Source organism: Hydractinia symbiolongicarpus, chromosome 2 (genome assembly GCF_029227915.1).
Source record: "Hydractinia symbiolongicarpus strain clone_291-10 chromosome 2, HSymV2.1, whole genome shotgun sequence".
NCBI lineage: Eukaryota > Metazoa > Cnidaria > Hydrozoa > Anthoathecata > Hydractiniidae > Hydractinia > Hydractinia symbiolongicarpus.
Window position 1 is genome coordinate 16811302 of NC_079876.1, and position 18068 is coordinate 16829369.

The 18068-nt window shown below is 30.8% G+C and overlaps 3 protein-coding genes across 4 annotated transcripts in view; all 3 read left to right on the top strand.

Annotated features, from left to right (window-relative positions):
- Positions 1–18068, top strand: part of LOC130629701 (uncharacterized) — a 105815-nt gene that overhangs the window by 3097 nt on the left and 84650 nt on the right. Inside the window, exons 1-2 of one of the 2 annotated variants that reach the window (XM_057443008.1) lie at positions 159–297; positions 406–485. The gene's annotated coding sequence lies outside the window, so the exon portion shown is untranslated. Of the gene's footprint in view, positions 1–158; positions 298–405; positions 486–18068 lie in introns of those variants that run through there. The other variant, XM_057443013.1, reaches the window with a different exon arrangement.
- Positions 4939–7126, top strand: LOC130629706 (uncharacterized). Its single transcript, XM_057443031.1, has 3 exons — positions 4939–5259; positions 5745–6022; positions 6499–7126. The coding sequence occupies exons 2-3, from the start codon at positions 5749–5751 to the stop codon at positions 6855–6857; spliced, it is 633 nt and encodes a 210-aa protein (XP_057299014.1). The 5' UTR covers positions 4939–5259; positions 5745–5748; the 3' UTR covers positions 6858–7126.
- Positions 7081–16785, top strand: LOC130629702 (uncharacterized). The gene is made up of 6 exons (XM_057443014.1): positions 7081–9043; positions 9379–9645; positions 9744–9775; positions 14123–14604; positions 15567–15627; positions 15716–16785. The coding sequence occupies exons 1-5, from the start codon at positions 7083–7085 to the stop codon at positions 15579–15581; spliced, it is 2757 nt and encodes a 918-aa protein (XP_057298997.1). The 5' UTR covers positions 7081–7082; the 3' UTR covers positions 15582–15627; positions 15716–16785.

The window sequence follows — 18068 nt, forward strand, 5'->3', positions numbered from 1 at the left end:
CGCTTACGTAAACACGAAAAGAAATATGATTGGTTATTATTATTACAATACTTTTTATATTACACCATGACTATATAAATAATTTGTTTTATGTTGAACAAAAGAATAATTATATATGTAATCAATGTTGCATGACGATTACCAATAAGACAACATAATATAGTTTAGGGTTGGTTTGTCATAAACTTTTAGATTTCAGCGAAGAAAGTTCAACAACTTTTAACGTCAGCACATTTTTTAAAAAAAGATAAATATATATTTATATACAAATATTTATATATAAAATCTGTTTCACGGGTGAGTTTAGTCAGTTGTTCTTCATCTATTTTGATAAAATCTTATTGACTGATAATTTCGATGTTAAGTCTCCTTGTTTCTTTAAAGTTTCTTTTTTGTTTTTTTTAGCCGAACAGCATTTAACGTTGAAAGAATATCAGGACAGGACATATAATTACATATATATATAAAAGAAATCTGTTACACTGGTGAGTTTAGTCACTTCTTCATTTTTTTTAGTAATTTTTTTTTTGAAATATTATTGAAGTGATATTTTCGATTTTATACTGCTGTTGTCTGTTTTTCATGTTGTGTTTTTTTGGTTTCCTTATTTCCTTGTCTTTTTATTTTGCTTTCTTGCATTAAGTTTGTTCACTTGCATTTTTGTCATCTATAAAACAGATAGAATGTTGATGTAAGAATTGTCAGTCTGACTCAGGTTTTTCTTAACCTTTTATTTTAAAATTAATCACAGCAATCTAGTAGCAAATGTTCTTAATTTTTTTAATACAGAGACTCATATGTGAGTTTCCTATAAACATGTTTCATATAAAATAAATGCTAATTGAGTAAAATCAACCTCATCCGACAATATTTCTTCTTCTCACAGTCAGGGACAGCAATTAGAGGCCCTTGAACGAGGTTGACGGCGATGGCTACTAAAAATATAGATTGCAAAAAAAATTAGAAATTGGTAATGATGTAACCTTAAATGTGCAATAAAAGTGGAGTTGATGACAAAAACTTTGGTGAAGTATAGAACTTGGCAAGAGAGTGTAAAAAAGTAAAAAATGATGACTCATGTTCTTCTCGTGACAAGATGTGTGTAATTAAATAAATAAATACTTGAAAATATTTGCATTCCAAAATACAGTTTTGTAACAAAAACTCTCCTTCGTTGACGTTTTTAGTACTAATATTTTTAGTACTAATATAAAGGAATTCCATACATATACTACAATGCTTTAAAAACGCTCGGGCGTGTATCGCAGTGTAAAACTTTAGGGGTGTCTAATATAAAGTTGGGAATGAAGGTGTTGTGATAATATGGAGGAGTGGGTTCTAATTACAGCCATTATGAATTGTGTTGCTTACGTAAGTAGAGCGATATGAACTTTGAACATATCATGTGGTCAGGTACACGAAAGTGATAGTGATTGGAGAATGAGAGTAATTAAATAAAAATAGATGTGTATTAATTTATTGACGTGAAATGTTGAAATGGAAATAAATAAAAGACATTAAAATACAATCGTGCATTTCAGCCTTTATGTAAGTTAAGTTAGTTGGACTTCGAACCGTAATTTCTTGTGCAGATAGGTTCCTCAACCTCAATCCCAGGATATGTTGTCTCTTTGTATATCTGACGCCAAAAACTGCAGCGCCGGTGGAAGAAAAAATCCCTGGGCACGAGCTTTAAGAAGAAAAAATAACTTCTTTTTTTAAAGCTACTTATAATAAAAAACATTAAATATAAAACCTCCTGACCAGACGAAACCTCGTCCCCGGGGCATCTTGTATCTTTCTGACATCACTTTTATTGTTTACCGAAAACCTCTTCGTGGAAGAGACTATTAAAAACTAGTCCATGACCCGTTAGAAAATCCACGGGTTTTTTTTGTTCTTTTTACACCGCTTTGCGTGCGTCTTGCTACTTACGGTACTATTTTGCGTTACAGTCACATGTAGACGGGTATTAATAATATAAATTAGTCGGTAGCCCGTGGATAAACCCATATATTCCATAAAATATATGTTTGTAATTATGTGTATGTAGAAGGACCTTATCTGTAATTAGATATAATTGCGTGTTATTTTTTGTATGTAAAAATATTTCTTCTACAAAAGCGACTATATAAAACATCCCCCTAAAAACTTCCATTTACATTCTTGATTGGGTAGAACAAATCACGTGACAAAATTAAAGTCATTTCACTTGCTAGGAATTTCATTTTCTGCCAATTTAATCTCAATGGCGGGTTGTGTAGCTAAAATGAATGTAAATGCTTTGTTACAAATTTATGTTGGGACATATTCACATTGAATTAAGTCGTTGGTGTCGCCTGTTCTGTTTAAGTCTTTTTATCATCTATATTATGACACTAAAATTAACAAAGAAGCAACACATTAAAAAAGTTTCTGTAAGTCGATTCACCCACGTGTTTAACAGATTCGTCTATTATATTAATACACCAATTCCAGTTTGTCTTAGCAAGCAAATTACCAATTTTTATATCACATACAAGCCAGCAGACCCTGCGTCAAAACTCGGGGTTAAATAAAGTACCACCTCTGCGTCGAAACGGGATAAACCATTACTGAACAAGCATTAAATGCCAGGTTAAGAACTTAAATGCATCATTATTATGCGTAAAAACCTTTCGGAAAGTTTTTGCGGAACTTCTGTTTAAATAAGGCTAGTTTTGAATTTATTTTGCTTTATGATCATTTTTTATCATTTACCAGTCAGCTATTTCAGGTTAACTGTCCATAAGTTTTTTTTAACACAAATATTTATATATGGTTTACTTGCGAAGATTTATTTTGATCACATGCGTCATCTGTAAAGAGTACTCACCAGACCACAGACATTTATGTAAACATTCTTTGATCTCTTTAATAAATGCCGTATTCTATCTGTCTGTTTGCGCGCGAGAAAAAAGTCGTGTTGCGGAAACACGAAATGCAAACAGTATAATAACTCTTAAATAGTATTATTGTACCGTATTATGATATACTCAAATAGATGGCGAGAGTCAATAAATAAAAAAAACTTGTGTTTTTTTTATCAAATGACACTACGGTAATCATAGTACTCGCACTATGTTGGAATTTAAGTTTATGTACATTTTGCAACTGCCTTGGGCTGTTTTACTGACTGATAAAGTTGCGTAAAAAGACTGCGGTGACAAATGGATGCTAACAAAAAGGCGAGACAGTTTTTATTCTGTATGAAGAAGTAAAAAGGAGGGAGAGTGGAGCAAAACACAAAAAACGGACTTCGCACCTGGAGCTCGAAGTCCGTTTTTTCAAACAAATCATAGTTCAGTTATACAGATCCAATGGAAATATATCTTAAAAATTAAACTTGTGAAGTCTTAAGTTGTAAAGTACTCGTTTTATATGATCTCCTTTTCTCTTGTTGTTTTAAATAATTGATGTACTGTTGCTACAGGACACAAAATAACAAATGCAATGTAGCTCTATCGACTTTGTTGCGACAGTCGAGTTTCCATGAACTTGTAGAAATTTTGTTGATAACCAGTATCAAAATTATAACTTCTATTGATACTTCTTGATTTGAAATTGAAATTATCTTATATATATTATAGTCATGGCAACGGCAGTACCTCCAACAGGATCTTCTCACCACGCATTGATCACTAACAATGAATATCAAATTAAATTGGTCACACTTCTCAATGAATGTTGTGACCACTTACGTGAAATTTTTCATGATCCTGCCCGTGGTAACATGCCAAGGGATAAGAAACAATTATATCTGTCATTAAAAAAATATAAGAAACATTTAAACCATCTGAAAAGAGATCAGCTGGAAATCGTTTTTCCGCAAGATAGGGAAACAAATTCGGAATTGTTTGACATCACTATTTTATGTGACATTCTAATTAATTGTTGTCACGGTATACAAGCACCAATTGGTGGGTGGAGGACCAGAACACCGCAACCAAATGATTTCAGTGTCGGTGCTGACATCATTCGAATCAGAAATGAGCGCAATAATGTTATGCATGGAAGAGCAATGAGTTCAGCACAATATAATCAGCTATGGAATGCCATAGAAGGTATATTAAGAAGACTCGGATACGACATAACAAAAATTAAAGATTTGAAATCTGGTTGCTTGAATGACTTAGACTTATTTAAGATCGAAATTATGAAAGCAGATACTGAAATTTTAAATTTCAATGTTAACAATAATAAAGACAGTATTCAGCAAAACGAAGATGGTATTAAACAAAATCAAGATGACATCAAAGCAAATAAAGACAATATTCAGCAAAACGAAGATGGTATTAAACAAAATCAAGGTGACATTAAAGCAAATAAAGACAATATTCTGCAAAACGAAGATGGTATTAAACAAAATAAAAATGACATCAAAGCAAATAAAGATAGTATTCAGCAAAACGAAGATGGTATTAAACAAAATCAAGATGACATCAAAGCAAATAAAGACAATATTCAGCAAAACGAAGATGGTATTAAACAAAATCAAGATGACATCAAAGCAAATAAAGACAATATTCATCAAAACGAAGGTGGTATTAAACAAAATCAAGGTGACATTAAAGCAAATGAAGACAATATTCAGCAAAACGAAGATGGTATTAAACAAAATCAAGATGACATCAAAGCAAATGAAGACAATATTCAGCAAAACGAAGATGGTATTAAACAAAATAAAGATGACATCAAAGCAAATAAAGACAATATTCAGCAAAACGAAGATGGTATTAAACAAAATCAAGGTGACATTAAAGCAAATGAAGACAATATTCAGCAAAACGAAGATGGTATTAAACAAAATCAAGATGACATCAAAGCAAATAAAGACAATATTCATCAAAACGAAGGTGGTATTAAACAAAATCAAGGTGACATTAAAGCAAATAAAGACAGTATTCAGCAAAACTAAGATGGTATTAAACAAAATCAAGATGACATCAAAGCAAATAAAGACAATATTCATCAAAACGAAGATGGTATTAAACAAAATCAAGATGACATCAAAGCAAATGAAGACAATATTCAGCAAAACGAAGATGGTATTAAACAAAATCAAGGTGACATTAAAGCAAATAAAGACAATATTCTGCAAAACGAAGATGGTATTAAAGAGAATAAAGAGAATTATAATCGATTAGCAGCCGAAGTGGAAATAGTAAAGCAAACTATTTCTTCATCATCATGTGATCAGAAGAGTTCTCAGTTGGAAGAAACTATAAAAGAACAACCCAGGTGTGTAATTCTTTTTCTATATTGTTCTATCATTAAATTGATTCTGTCAACTTAACATAAAAGGCAAATATGGTAAAGTAAATAAGTTACCATTCAATTAAATTCCACTTTATCTTGGTGTAACTAAATCACTTTTCTGTAATGATTTCAATGCATAGGAGAGTCATCAGCAATAAGAGTACATCAGATTGAAATTATGACAGCACTGATTGAAATACAAAAATGTAAAGTAAATAAAAACAAAGACAACATTAAGTAAAATCTAAATAACTTAAAGAATGGACTTATTTATATTCAAGTTGATGTAAAAAAAAAAAAAACGGAGTTAGGAACATTCAAAATGATTATGAAAGATTGAAAGACGGAATGGGAACAGTAAAGTCCTTTGTTGTCATCGTGTTGTTCAAAAACTTGTCATTTAAACACTATTGATTTAGAAAGAAATTACGGTTCTATTCTAATTTATATTTTAATCCTTATTTTAGTTATATGCTACTAAAAAATTTTCAAGGAGATTTTGTAATAAAATTTGATGATGACTGCTTCAACTGGTCTGCACAAAGTATACACACTATTATTACTAAAAATTTTACAAGACAATCAAAAGAACTTAATTTCGGCGACGATTATTTTGTAGAAGAAAAAGAAGGAAAACTATTACTGCTTATTTACAATCACAAATCTATCAATGCTGAATCTATCAATGGGTTATCCATTACGTTAGTTGACAGTGAAAGTAAAACTCATTTGATTTCAATTGAAGGTGAGTAAGTTTAGATGACGTATTCTATCCAGAAAAAGTTCAAGGCGCTATTTTTCTTCGAAAAAAATAAATAAGGAGTTGGAACAATGAAAATAAAAATAGAACACAAAAAATACATTACTAACTAATGTGGATGTGCACAAGGGCAGAGCACAAGTAAAACAAGTTTGGAAAGCTATATTTACAAGCAAATGTAAGGGTTTATTTAAAATATTATTCGAACCATGAAAAACATTGTCAAGATTTTATTAGAATAGCAATCATTTTAACGATGCAAGCCACTTATCTCGACAAAAGTTTTACTTTGGCTATGCGAACGCAAAAATATATAAAAATTATTGCAAAGATTCTTAAAAAATAACGTTTTGTATTCTACACCAAAACTTTGACGACTCTAGCGCGTTGTTTTGTACATTACTTTGGATTAAAATTGGTTGTGTAGAAATGTTGCAAACTAAAATAACTTTTTTAATTAGATATTAAATTGGTCCAAGCGCATATGTGTGAAACCAGCCATTTTGATGTAACAACGCACAACAGTAGAAGAATATCTGAACAGATAAAATGCATTGTAGGAGCAGAAAGAGAAGAAGCAGATATTGAATTTATATGTGGTGGTAGCCTGCAAACAATGGAACCTAAGGAGTACGAAGCATTTGAAAGAGATTACATCCAGCGTTATTTCACCGTCAATGGTAAATGCATGGAAGAACCACTCCAATTTCCACCTCCAATGCAAAACGTCACACATTCCTTATTCGCACAAAAGATAAAGGATGTTATAATCGAATTACAACATTTGTTTACAATATTTACGCATTATAACACGAAGTAACATATTCGATTTCTAAAACTGGATAAAGAATTTTCTTTGAGTTTGGAAAGCACAATTACTGATAACAAAAGAATTCTACTTGTGTTGCCAAATTATATCGTCAACATTAGATACACAGAAACAACCGACGCAGTTAAAATACAAGATGAAGTCAAAGCGGGCGAAGAGGACTTGAAGGAGCTATCTATCATCACTAAAAAATATCTTAAAAATGGTCACCTGAAAATGGTTAATGTTGTAGCTGCACCACATTTCGAAGATATCGAAAATATCCACCTTTGTGTAGACTGCAACCTACTCTCCAAGAAAACTTTGGCTGAGGATAGAAATATGATGAAGTTCTTTTCAAATATTTTGCAAAGCTCACAAGCACAAAATAAAGTTCAGGATAACAAGGAACGGTATATCAACATAGTCGGTAAAGTCATGTGTTTTATGGCTACAAGAAAAGCACTCTATTCTGTTCCTTCACTCAGTAAAAACGTCCACGAACAAATAAGCTCGTTAATACTTTCTCCACAGCAACTCCGTCATTTATACAACAACTCTTTAAAAAAAATTATAATCGGTCCCTTAGGCAGTGGTAAGACAGTGCTAGCTTTAGCACATTTGGAAATTGCTTACGAGCGCTCTGAGAATAGATCGATCATATACTACGTAGTTTGGGACGGCAACACATTGCTGAAACGGGATATTGTCAATCATACTAAAAGATTTAATTACAAAGCCGCTGTCGAAGTTGTTGTAAAGGATAATGTCGAGTTAGCTCAGGATTTGAAAATGAATGAAGTGCCAACACCATACCAGTTAATAGAGTCATTGGTTAAGAAACATGTTGACCAAAACCTGCATCTAATAATTGATGAATTAAATGGAGAGTTATTGAACAAGGAAGAATCATCTTTGCTTAAACACTATCTGGAGACTGAAGGAAAATTAAATAACTCCTTCATCATTTTTTTCCCACAATCCATTGAGAAACATAGAACATTAATTTCACACCAAAAAGTCACAATACATGACAAGTACAAGTATGAAGAAACAGGAATGAAAGTATTAAAACTTAACAGAGCAATGAGAACAACCCGGATAATCTTTCAGTTTTTAAAGGCTTTTGAAAATGAAGTAGAACAAGACAAGGTAACAATTAAGCTTCCCGATCAGGAATCAAAAGATGCAATATCCACCAAAACAAAAATCGAAAAAAAAAAGAATCTCCTTTCCAAATTTTGGCAACAACTGAAACAACCACAACAACAACGGCGACAACAACAGCAGCAGCTGCAGCAACCACCACCACCACGACAACAACAAGAACAAGGACAAACTACCAGTAGCAATGCCACGCCGATAATAAAAGGAGAAGAAGAAGTATTTAAAACACCGGTTGATATTGATGTCGTTGCAGCTTCAATACAAGATGGGGATCTTTCGGGTAATGTTAGAATTGATACTTCATTAAAATTCAATACAGCGTATTCAATCGGTCATAATATCGAAGGAACAAAACCGTTATTGATACATCCGGCAAATACTCCAACAACAGACAAAGAGTTTATACCAATGTTAGCGCTTGTTTTACAAGATGTATGTTTACATCATGCCACTAAACGTTTGTTCATATATAACACATTCCCTCAAAAGGATATTTTTTACAGATTACTAAAACTGTTAAAAATTGATTTTCTTCACTACGACAAGTACACTGACTGGAAAGTTTTAAATTGTGATGATATCATAGTTAAAAATCCCTTGCAGAGTCAAAATTATAACCTGCTCACTACTATTGAGGGAAGTCGTGGAGTTGAAGCAGCCGAATGCATCTGTATAATTGAAAGCAATGATTGCAAGTTAAAACATTTGACGTTAGAAGCAATGTCCAGAGCAACACAAAATCTGGTCCTTGTTTCAGCGTCCAACGTCTACCAATCGGATACAGTAAAATCATCAACTGGTCATATCATCAGTAAACTGTTAACTGAACATTTGGTTGAATACAATGTAGAAGTCTCAAACGATGAAGATACAGAAATACCGTTCACAAAGTCTATGAAAAGTAACAATAAAATAGTTTTTAACATAAAACCACAATATTGGAAATTCAAAAAAATGATAAAAGATTTGGAACATGTTGGTTTTCAGGCAACGGATGAACGCCTAAATGCGCATGAGATCGTTAGGAAAAAGTAAGTAAAATTTTTAAACAATAGAGAACAAATTCTCTTTTGAATAGTTCTCAAAGGAGAGATGAGTGTGATCATTCACAATCCTCTCTCCTTTCTTTTGTGAAATTTGTTCTAGAGAGGCAAAAAAATCACGACATGTGTATCAGGGCCTATTCTGTACTTAATAAAAACATTGTAAGAGTTTTCTGATGTTAAAAATGTTAACCTGCTGCTAAGCATGAAAATAACAAAAAATTAATAGACAAAATTTTGATCATCTTTTAATTTATTTTATTAAGTAAAAGTCATTAGTTTTGTTAAAAAATATGATATAAATGCAATATTAATAATTTTAGCCTTTATCCTCCTGGAAAAGTGAGCAATATAATTTGCTCATATTTGTCAAGTACATCATGTATATTGAGATGGCAACAGGACGCTGATAAGTACACCGTTAGTAGACAAGAAAGTATTAGTTTAACCTGGAATAACTTAGCAAATGACATTTCTTGCAATCAATACATCGTTGATGACATGGAAATTGGTAAATCGTGCAAGTTTTGTGTAGTTGCTAAAAATCATCTTGGTGTATCTGATGACAGCATTGTGTCTTATCGTCACAAGTAAGATTATATTCAAGTCCTATTTAAAACATTTTGTAGCCATGTGTTGAGAAGTATGTCATTCTTGAGAAATATTAAAACATGCTCAATTTTTTTAGACTTCCAAACGTTAAGGGTGTCAGATTTAAAGGTAAGAGAAATAGTTATCGTTATCAGCATATTTTTAGGCAAGAAAATCACCACGAGACTCTTTGTCAAAATTAAAAGACATATAAAAAACATTAGTGTGAAAAAATAGGCAGAAATAATTTCAGGAGTGTTGACTAATTGTGTGGTTTGGAGAAAGTAATATTTATTTTAAAAATTTCGTTAAAACTAGATGTTAAAAATCATGAAAATTTATAATTATTGCTTATTTAATGTCGCTACCCATATTAAAAGAATAAAATGATTCTGATTTTTTGTTAAACATTTAATTTGTTTCAAAGTACATTTATGTTTACTTTTATGTTTACTGTACTTATACCATGGGAAACGCAAAGTAAATTTAATGGCACTATTGTCTGAAACGAGTTTAGTCCTAGAACCTTTTAAGAAAAAATTTTTCGCTAATTTTTTCCATCTGGTCTTGCTTTTAAAACAGACCTTTACCAAAAACGTAAGAGGTTATTAGACGTTATTGACTTTTTTATAAAATTTTAACAACGTTTTGCTTTTTGGTCATATGACATTAAGTAAGAAAAACTGAGTGTTATCAAGTTGAAATAAAGCTACTTTGCATATTGGTGATATATTTCTTAAAAGTGGGTTTCGCAGTACCAAAACACCAGAGTCGTTAAAATGTGGCGCACTGCTGTTGCTGTTGTGTCATAGACTAAACTAAACTCGCTTGTTTCTGACATGATACTATTTATATTATTCCTTGACAATGACTAAACAAATAATTGATAATAATAGGTATAAAATATTTTGAGAATTGAAAGTAACTCTGATCGACCACTTAAACTTGACATTTTTCTAAAATCTCTTATAAATTGCTGACATTTCGTATATATGAAGTTTATTTTTTCGATGAAGAAAATTATTAGTTTCAAGTTTTCCCAATTTCCTCATCAGGGAATGTGAACTTGTGAAATATTTAAAAATGAGATACGATAATGTAAGTTATCGATTACATCATTGGAACGCTCCGATAAAAGTAGATAAATCTTTTTTAATAGCCCAATTTGAGTGCAAAAATGATACAAATGGGATGCAATTTTCCTAATAACCCTAGTTTCCTAATAACTCAAGTCTATTTTTTTATCTTTACTGAAGTAAATTCTATTTAATTTTTAACAGCTATCAGATCGCAGTAAACACTTTTTTATTCTTCAATATTTTTATGGCTAATACACAGCTTAAACAACACAAAGCAATAAAATTCTGTTTCGTATGAAAAAATGCATACCGTATTTCCCGCATATAACCCCATTTCATATAAGCCGCAGCTATTTAAGATAACAGAAAACCGAACAACATTAGATCACGCATCCCTTCGTATAAACCATATTTTGCGATAAGAAAAAACCAATCAGTGTGTTTTTCTTTGTTATACAAGAATACATGACAAGAAAATATAAAACTTATCCCACATAATAATTTCGTACGAATTTCGTAAAAATCGATAATTCAACTTGGCCTGTTACAGAAGGGTGTCAATAAAAGTGATACGAAACCTCACTTGGTATTAATAAAGTATATTTTCCATATTTTCCATATTAACCCATACTTTTCATCATTGTCGATAGAAGAAATTTTGTTCAAATATTGCCATTAGTTTTATTATATCGTGGTTGCTCGATTTATTCAAATCATATATTTAGCACAAATTATTAATAATTTAAAAGTAAATAAGAGCAATTCCCTAAAATTCAATTCCCCCTCACAGCAAACTCGTCATTACAATCAAGCCATGAGCACAAAGCTGGCGTGGTTAACATCCTAAATATTACAAAAATTAATTATATTTGTTCGGGTGAGTGAGGTCATTTGCGCCTAAAACAAAATATTTCCCTATATTGATCACGTGAGCGAAGAACAATAGAATTAATCAATCAAAGAGCGCAGTCAGTATTATGATGCCAGAAAAATCGTGTGAGACCCAGCGTAATTTAGGGTGAAACACCTTAAGTAAAATTAAATAAAAGTCTCCTGGCTGAGTGTAGTTTATATTTTTCGTAAATTTCAAAGACACGTTATGTGGTGTGAAATTCTTTAATTAAACCTGTTTATAATTTTTTATCTAACGTAATGGCACACAAATTTGGAACAAGGGATTTCTATAGATATCCAAGATAAAATTTTATTTTTAAACTCAGATGCAAACTTCGCAAAAGAAGATTGTACTTTGCGTGTCAGTACCGGACAACTCAACACGTGTATGCAAAGGGAGAACGTCCTTTTGAGACCTACCTTGACCGACAAACCGAATTGGGCGGCAAATTAGCAGCGAAATATTTTTTTGATTTTAACGGGAAACAAAAAACGTTTGGCGAATTTAAGATACTGTATTTAAGCGGTCTTGTGGGTATTAAAAACAAGACAATTATTTTGAATTCTTGAAAGTAATGTGTTTTTTTTAAGAATAAACACTGAATATTGCAGTCTGATTAGTTAAAAGTTTACATCAAAATATTTCGCCGCTAAATAGTAAGAACTGTTTCTACTTTACACCGAAGCGAATTTTTCCAAGCACAATCAAAACAAACAAGAAACCGCGGTCGGTTTAAAATCATACTTATCGAAAAGACATTTCATTGTAAACGTTCCGACCAAGAATAGAAGAATTATCGCTATTATACCAATCTGGACATTAGTGGAGAAAATAATTAGCTACTGTATCCAGTTGCATCGGTTGCATGTGCATGTAAATTCTGCATTAGGAGGTGAATAATTTAACTCACATCAAATTGTTCATAAAAATAATTAAGTTAGGTTTTAAGTTAGTTACAATATAGTAATGAATAACCTCTTTTTTAAGTTGCTCATAATTGAAAATTCTTCCTAATAGAAATCATGAGAAAAAACACAATTACAAGCAAATCAACAAGTCATTTCATGGTAAAATTTAAGTCGGTTAGTTTTGTTTTACCAATAGCCTGAAGCTGTTCTCATTTTATTTTCAATTTTTGCAATACCTAAGTCTCATGTTCTTTAAAAATTGTTCTTATAAAGAAACCCGCGCAGTTTTAACCCATCGCGTGTCAGAGAAACATCTTTGAAATATTCGTGCAGACGAAATCGAATATATTGAGTACAGTCGTTCTATTTTTATCACTATATCATTTTTAACCGAAATGAATATGTTTCATTCAGCAAATAATGTTGATAGAAACTGGTCGTGTGAGGTGAGAGAAATTTTAATTTTGATAAAAGCAGCAGCTATTTTTTATTATACATTATTTTTATTCATGAGAAGTCTGTTCACAATTAACGGAGTATTTACTAAGAGCTGTGTAACTTTAATTTATTTTTACAATTTTTACTGAAAAAACTAAGAAACTCTTTTTGCGTGCTTGAGATTATTTTCTACCTTTATCCTGCACTTTTCTCCATACAATCTGAAGAAAGCGTTATTTGTTCATTTGTTAGGTAAGCACAAGGAGTGCAAAATAAAAAGTAGAAGTTCAGTATTAATATTTAGTGAAGTTTTTTCTTTGTTCGTAAGAAACTAAATAAAGTCATGGAATAAGCATACTAGCCAGCCTCGGTTTTAGGGATTCATCGCCGTCTTCCCACATGCCATATAGATAAAAAATCCCTGGAATCGAGAGTGCTAGACTAGGCAATATTGATATTTGGTAAAGTTTCTCTTTTGTTCTTAAGAAGCCAAATAGAGTCATGGAATAAGCATACTAGCCACCCTCGTTATCAGATATTTTTGCCTTTTCGCTATAAAACATCCCTGGGGACGAGAGTGCTACACTAGGCAATATTAATATTTGGTACATTTTCCCCCTTGTTTTGAAAAAGGCTAAATAAGTCATGAAATAAACAGCTAGCCATCCTATTCTCCAGGGATTTTACCTGTTCGTTCTTTTCCCGCATAAGAAATAGATAAAAAAATCCCCGGGGACGAAAGTGCTAGACTAGGTTGGTTTATAAAAACGCATTATGTTATCGTAGTAATTGTAGGAATACCTATATTTACTTCCGAGATTTCAATTGAAAATGTAATGTGAAATTATTTTAACAGGCGAAAAATTTTAGGGTCTCGACTTTAACTGAAACATTTCCGTGGTTCATACAAGTAAAACAATTTCCTCCTGATGCAAATTATCCTATACATGATGACGTCAACATATTAACTTGAATAAAAATAAATTATTACTATATTTTTTGTTTCTGCGTTTTCACAATTACTTTTTTATGTTTAATACATTAGAAAATGTTTTACAATAAAAAAAAGTATTTAATGATGTCATAAGTTTTTCGTTATCATGTTTCATTAATTTATAAATTTATATTTTTTATTAATTTATTTTTTTATTTTTAGATATCGTAGAAATTATTAAATCTAACGATATCAACAAATTGAAAAAATTACTATCCATTCATCCAAACATCGTTCACATGAGAGATGAATATGATTACACACCATTGTTGTGGACAGTATGGAACACCAACAATACATCAATGGTGGAAATACTCATCTCATATGGGAGTGATGTTTGGGCGAAAGATAGTGGGAAACGAAACAGTTATCATTGGGCTGCAATTGAAGATCGTCACACAATATTAGATATGTTATGTCGACATGATGTAACAAACATCAACCGTGTAGATGTTCTCAACTTCACACCATTACATTGTGCTGCAATGGATGGTTACATCTCATGTGTTGATGTTTTGTTGCGTCATGAAAATATTGATGTGACAATCAAAGATCAATATGGAGAAACAGCTTATGATGTTGCTGGAGTATGGATGAATGAACAAAACCGGGAAATAATAAGACGAAAAATAAAAGAATACGAAGTAAGTTATTAAGTTTATTTAATAAATTAGAAAGAAGAATAAATTTGTATTTTATTTTAAGTTTAAAATAATAAGGATTAAATAAATGTTTAAATAAATATTTAGGTATGGAATGTTTTTATTTTTTTAAATTTTGGTGCGAAGAAATTAAAAGTTAATAAATTAGAAAGAAAAATGAATTTTTATTTCTTTTAATTTGATAATAATGATGATAAATGAAAGTTAAAAAACGAATGTAATGATTTGCAATAATAAAAGGATGGATGATTTTTATTTGAGTGGAGTAAACTAATTAACAAATTGAAGGATATAATGAATTCAAATTTAAGAAACTTAAGAATAAAATGTTGAATGTCAAAAATATTTTTTTATAACAAATTGGATAAAATGAATAAAATACTTAAGAATAAAATGTTGAGGTAGTCAAGTAGATTATTGTGACAGTCCAAAGTAGAAAGTATTTTTAATAAAAAATAGTGAATAATTATAGCTGTTAACAATTCTGACAGCATTAATTTTTATGTATGTAAAAATAATGAGAGGAGATACTGTAATAAAGAAAAGATAAGTATATATTATAACGAAATTAAAAATAATAAATTTTATAAGAGAAAAAGAAGAAGTAAAAATACAATTTCGTACCCAGGCTGTTTTTTATTTTACATCTTCTGAAATTGATTGTTATTATTGTTAGCATGAATTGAATATTATAGATGTTAAAATATTCAAAATAAAAGATATTTAAAACATTCAAAAATAAGAATGCCACGATGTTAAACTTTTTTTTCGTAATCCGAAATTATTTTATTTTTTGCACAGCGATTGTACAAATTTCGCGTTATAAAAGGATTTTATGAACAAATTGACAGATTGTCTCTCATTTAGAAGACATGGCCATGACGATGGCTGTTCTAATACTTAAGTAGCTATACTTTAAAATAACACATCTATTTATCTTTTAGGACAGGACGAAGTAAATATTTCAAATGATTTTGTTTTGAAAAACAACAATCAGTTTGTGAGGTGAGACGGTACTTTATACAATTGGATATATTTCTCTTTTGTTTTTTCTATTTTTAACTTTCTTTCATGAAATTTATTTATTTTTTAGATGAGGAACGAGTCAATTTTTTAGTTTTATTTTATATTATAATAAATTTATTTGTAGTAAAACGTACTGCTAACTTAAATTCGATTATCAATGAGAAACAATTTTCTGTTCGAGTTATTTCTTTCGAGTCTTCTTCCGTTTATTTTCCATTTACCAAGAGACACATGTCACGTGGTTTCGCTGTTAGCAGTATGTCTCGTTTCCAAATCTCTCAAACTTGCTGAATAATGCAATATAGAGAGAGAGTGTTACTTATTACAAATAGTCGTTAGCCCGTGGAAAATCCACGTGTTCGCCCGTCCTTTTTATACCGCATTGCGTGCTTCTCGCTATTGCGTAGCTAAGCTACCATTTTGCGTGACAGACAGACAGACGTATACGGACATTATAATATAGATATCTTCCGTAAAGGCTAAACTACACGGTAAGTTTAAACGGACTATTTGGTTGTAAGAAACACGTTATAAGTTTAGTGGCAGGTAATACACCTGTCTACACGTGTTAAAATGTATAGGTTTTTTTTAAAAAAAAATTTAAAAATAAATACCAAATAAAATTGCGATTATTGCTATAGTAGCAGAAAAAAAGCGAACTAGCACTGTGAATAGAAACCGAAAAACTACGCTCAAATCTTTAGTATAAACAATAGCTCAATAATCATTCTGTTAATTTCAATAAAAAAGCTTAGCAAAATTGAACATGTCCAAATTTTAAAAAACCTTATGAAACCGAAAAAAGATTTTTTCTCTTACATTTAAACGGTCCGTTTAACCTTACCGTGTATTTTAGGCTTTATATTTTTCATGTGAATGAAATTTTTTTAAGATGTGAAATGACAATAAAAAGAACTAACAAAATTATTTAGAATGTTAAAAATGATAATAAGAAGAAAAAATATATAAAATTATATTATATTATATATTATACTTTTATATAAATATTTTATATTGTAAAATTATTTTTATTTATTTAAAAATATTTATGTAAAAAGTGGTTTTATTTATAACAATATTATTTGCTTTTTAAAAAACTGTAAATAAAAAAAATGTAAAAATATTAAACATTCACAATTGCGCACTTTTCTTTAATTTACGCCACATCTCCCCGTGCCGTTTTTTATAAAGCTTACCTCTCATTTTTTAAAAAGTTCATCTTATCCTTATTATACTATTATTAAGTAAAATTTGAACAACATGATACTCGTCACAAGCCGTCATTATGTGGCAATTTTTTTGTCGGATGAAACCCAGTTTGACGTCATCTCCAAGATGGCGAAAGAAGCCCCTTGAACATGTTTCCCCAAAACTCATAAAAATAAATTGAAAGAAAAAGAAAAGGGTTATATTATTGCAGCTAATTTTATTTACTGTTCGAATTATTTTTATTAGGTCTTGATACTGTTTCTTTTCATCCACGAAGAGACACATGCCCAAAGTGTAGTCATTTCGTTGCATGCAAGCGTCTTGTTTCCAACTCTCTTAAACTCGCTGAATGGTGCAATGACATTTTTTTAAAATACCTCACGTTTTTATTTAATCGAATGAATTTTTTGCATTGACGCGAATTAAAGAGAGAATTTATGAGATTATATATCATTTAAAGAAATAATATCGTCAAAAGGAAAGAGGAAGTGACCTACTCTAAAGGGATCAGTCTAAAAAAGTATAAAATCGTGTATCTTATTTTGTTCTCAACTTTAATCGTTTTAAAAATATGACGTAAAACATCTATAACATCATGAAAATGAAACTCAGTTCTTTTTTCTTCTTCTTTCAATCACTTTTGCATCCAAATCCGCTGACAAAAAAACTAAAACAAGACACACGATCGAAGATAAAACACTTGTGAAGCCAAAAACGGAAAGTTCATGACGTATTTTAATGTATTTTTGAGACAGATCTCTTTTTAGAAGAGGAGGAAATCGGAAATTTTACGAAAAGTTATTCAGAGATATTCGTTAACGAAGTTTTTTCTTTCGACCTGTGATTGCTCGAAAGAGAAATGTTAATGATTAATTAGTTATTTAGAATGAACTTGTAGAACTCTTATTTAACTCGTTTTCAGCATAAGAATGCTCCGGTTATGTGAAAGCAAAATAAATGCAGGGGCGGATCCAGACTTAGTCAAAATATTGCTGCTGCGCAGCAATATTTGGACTAGGTCTTGAATTTAGCAGCTGGGGGTCCTGGGGGCGCCGTAAGCCCCCCAGGTGGGGTCAGAATCTTTCGCTAATTTAAGCGAGTACTAAAATCGCCGAAAATTGTCTTCCGATTTATCTAGTTATTAATAAAATTGACGAAAAGAAACGCTAACCTATAAGAAAATTTCCAAGAACATTTTATATAAGAATCAA

What these genes read in the sequence shown, in the direction of transcription:
- LOC130629706 (XM_057443031.1), top strand. Translation starts at nt 5,749, where the DNA reads ATGCTACTAAAAAATTTTCAAGGAGATTTTGTAATAAAATTTGATGAT. An exon ending in TCATTTGATTTCAATTGAAG is followed by an intron (nt 6,023 to 6,498) that starts GTGAGTAAGTTT and finishes TTTTTTAATTAG; the next exon opens with ATATTAAATTGGTCCAAGCG.
- LOC130629702 (XM_057443014.1), top strand. Translation starts at nt 7,083, where the DNA reads ATGGTTAATGTTGTAGCTGCACCACATTTCGAAGATATCGAAAATATC. An exon ending in CATGAGATCGTTAGGAAAAA is followed by an intron (nt 9,044 to 9,378) that starts GTAAGTAAAATT and finishes TAATAATTTTAG; the next exon opens with CCTTTATCCTCCTGGAAAAG. An exon ending in TAAGGGTGTCAGATTTAAAG is followed by an intron (nt 9,776 to 14,122) that starts GTAAGAGAAATA and finishes TTTTATTTTTAG; the next exon opens with ATATCGTAGAAATTATTAAA.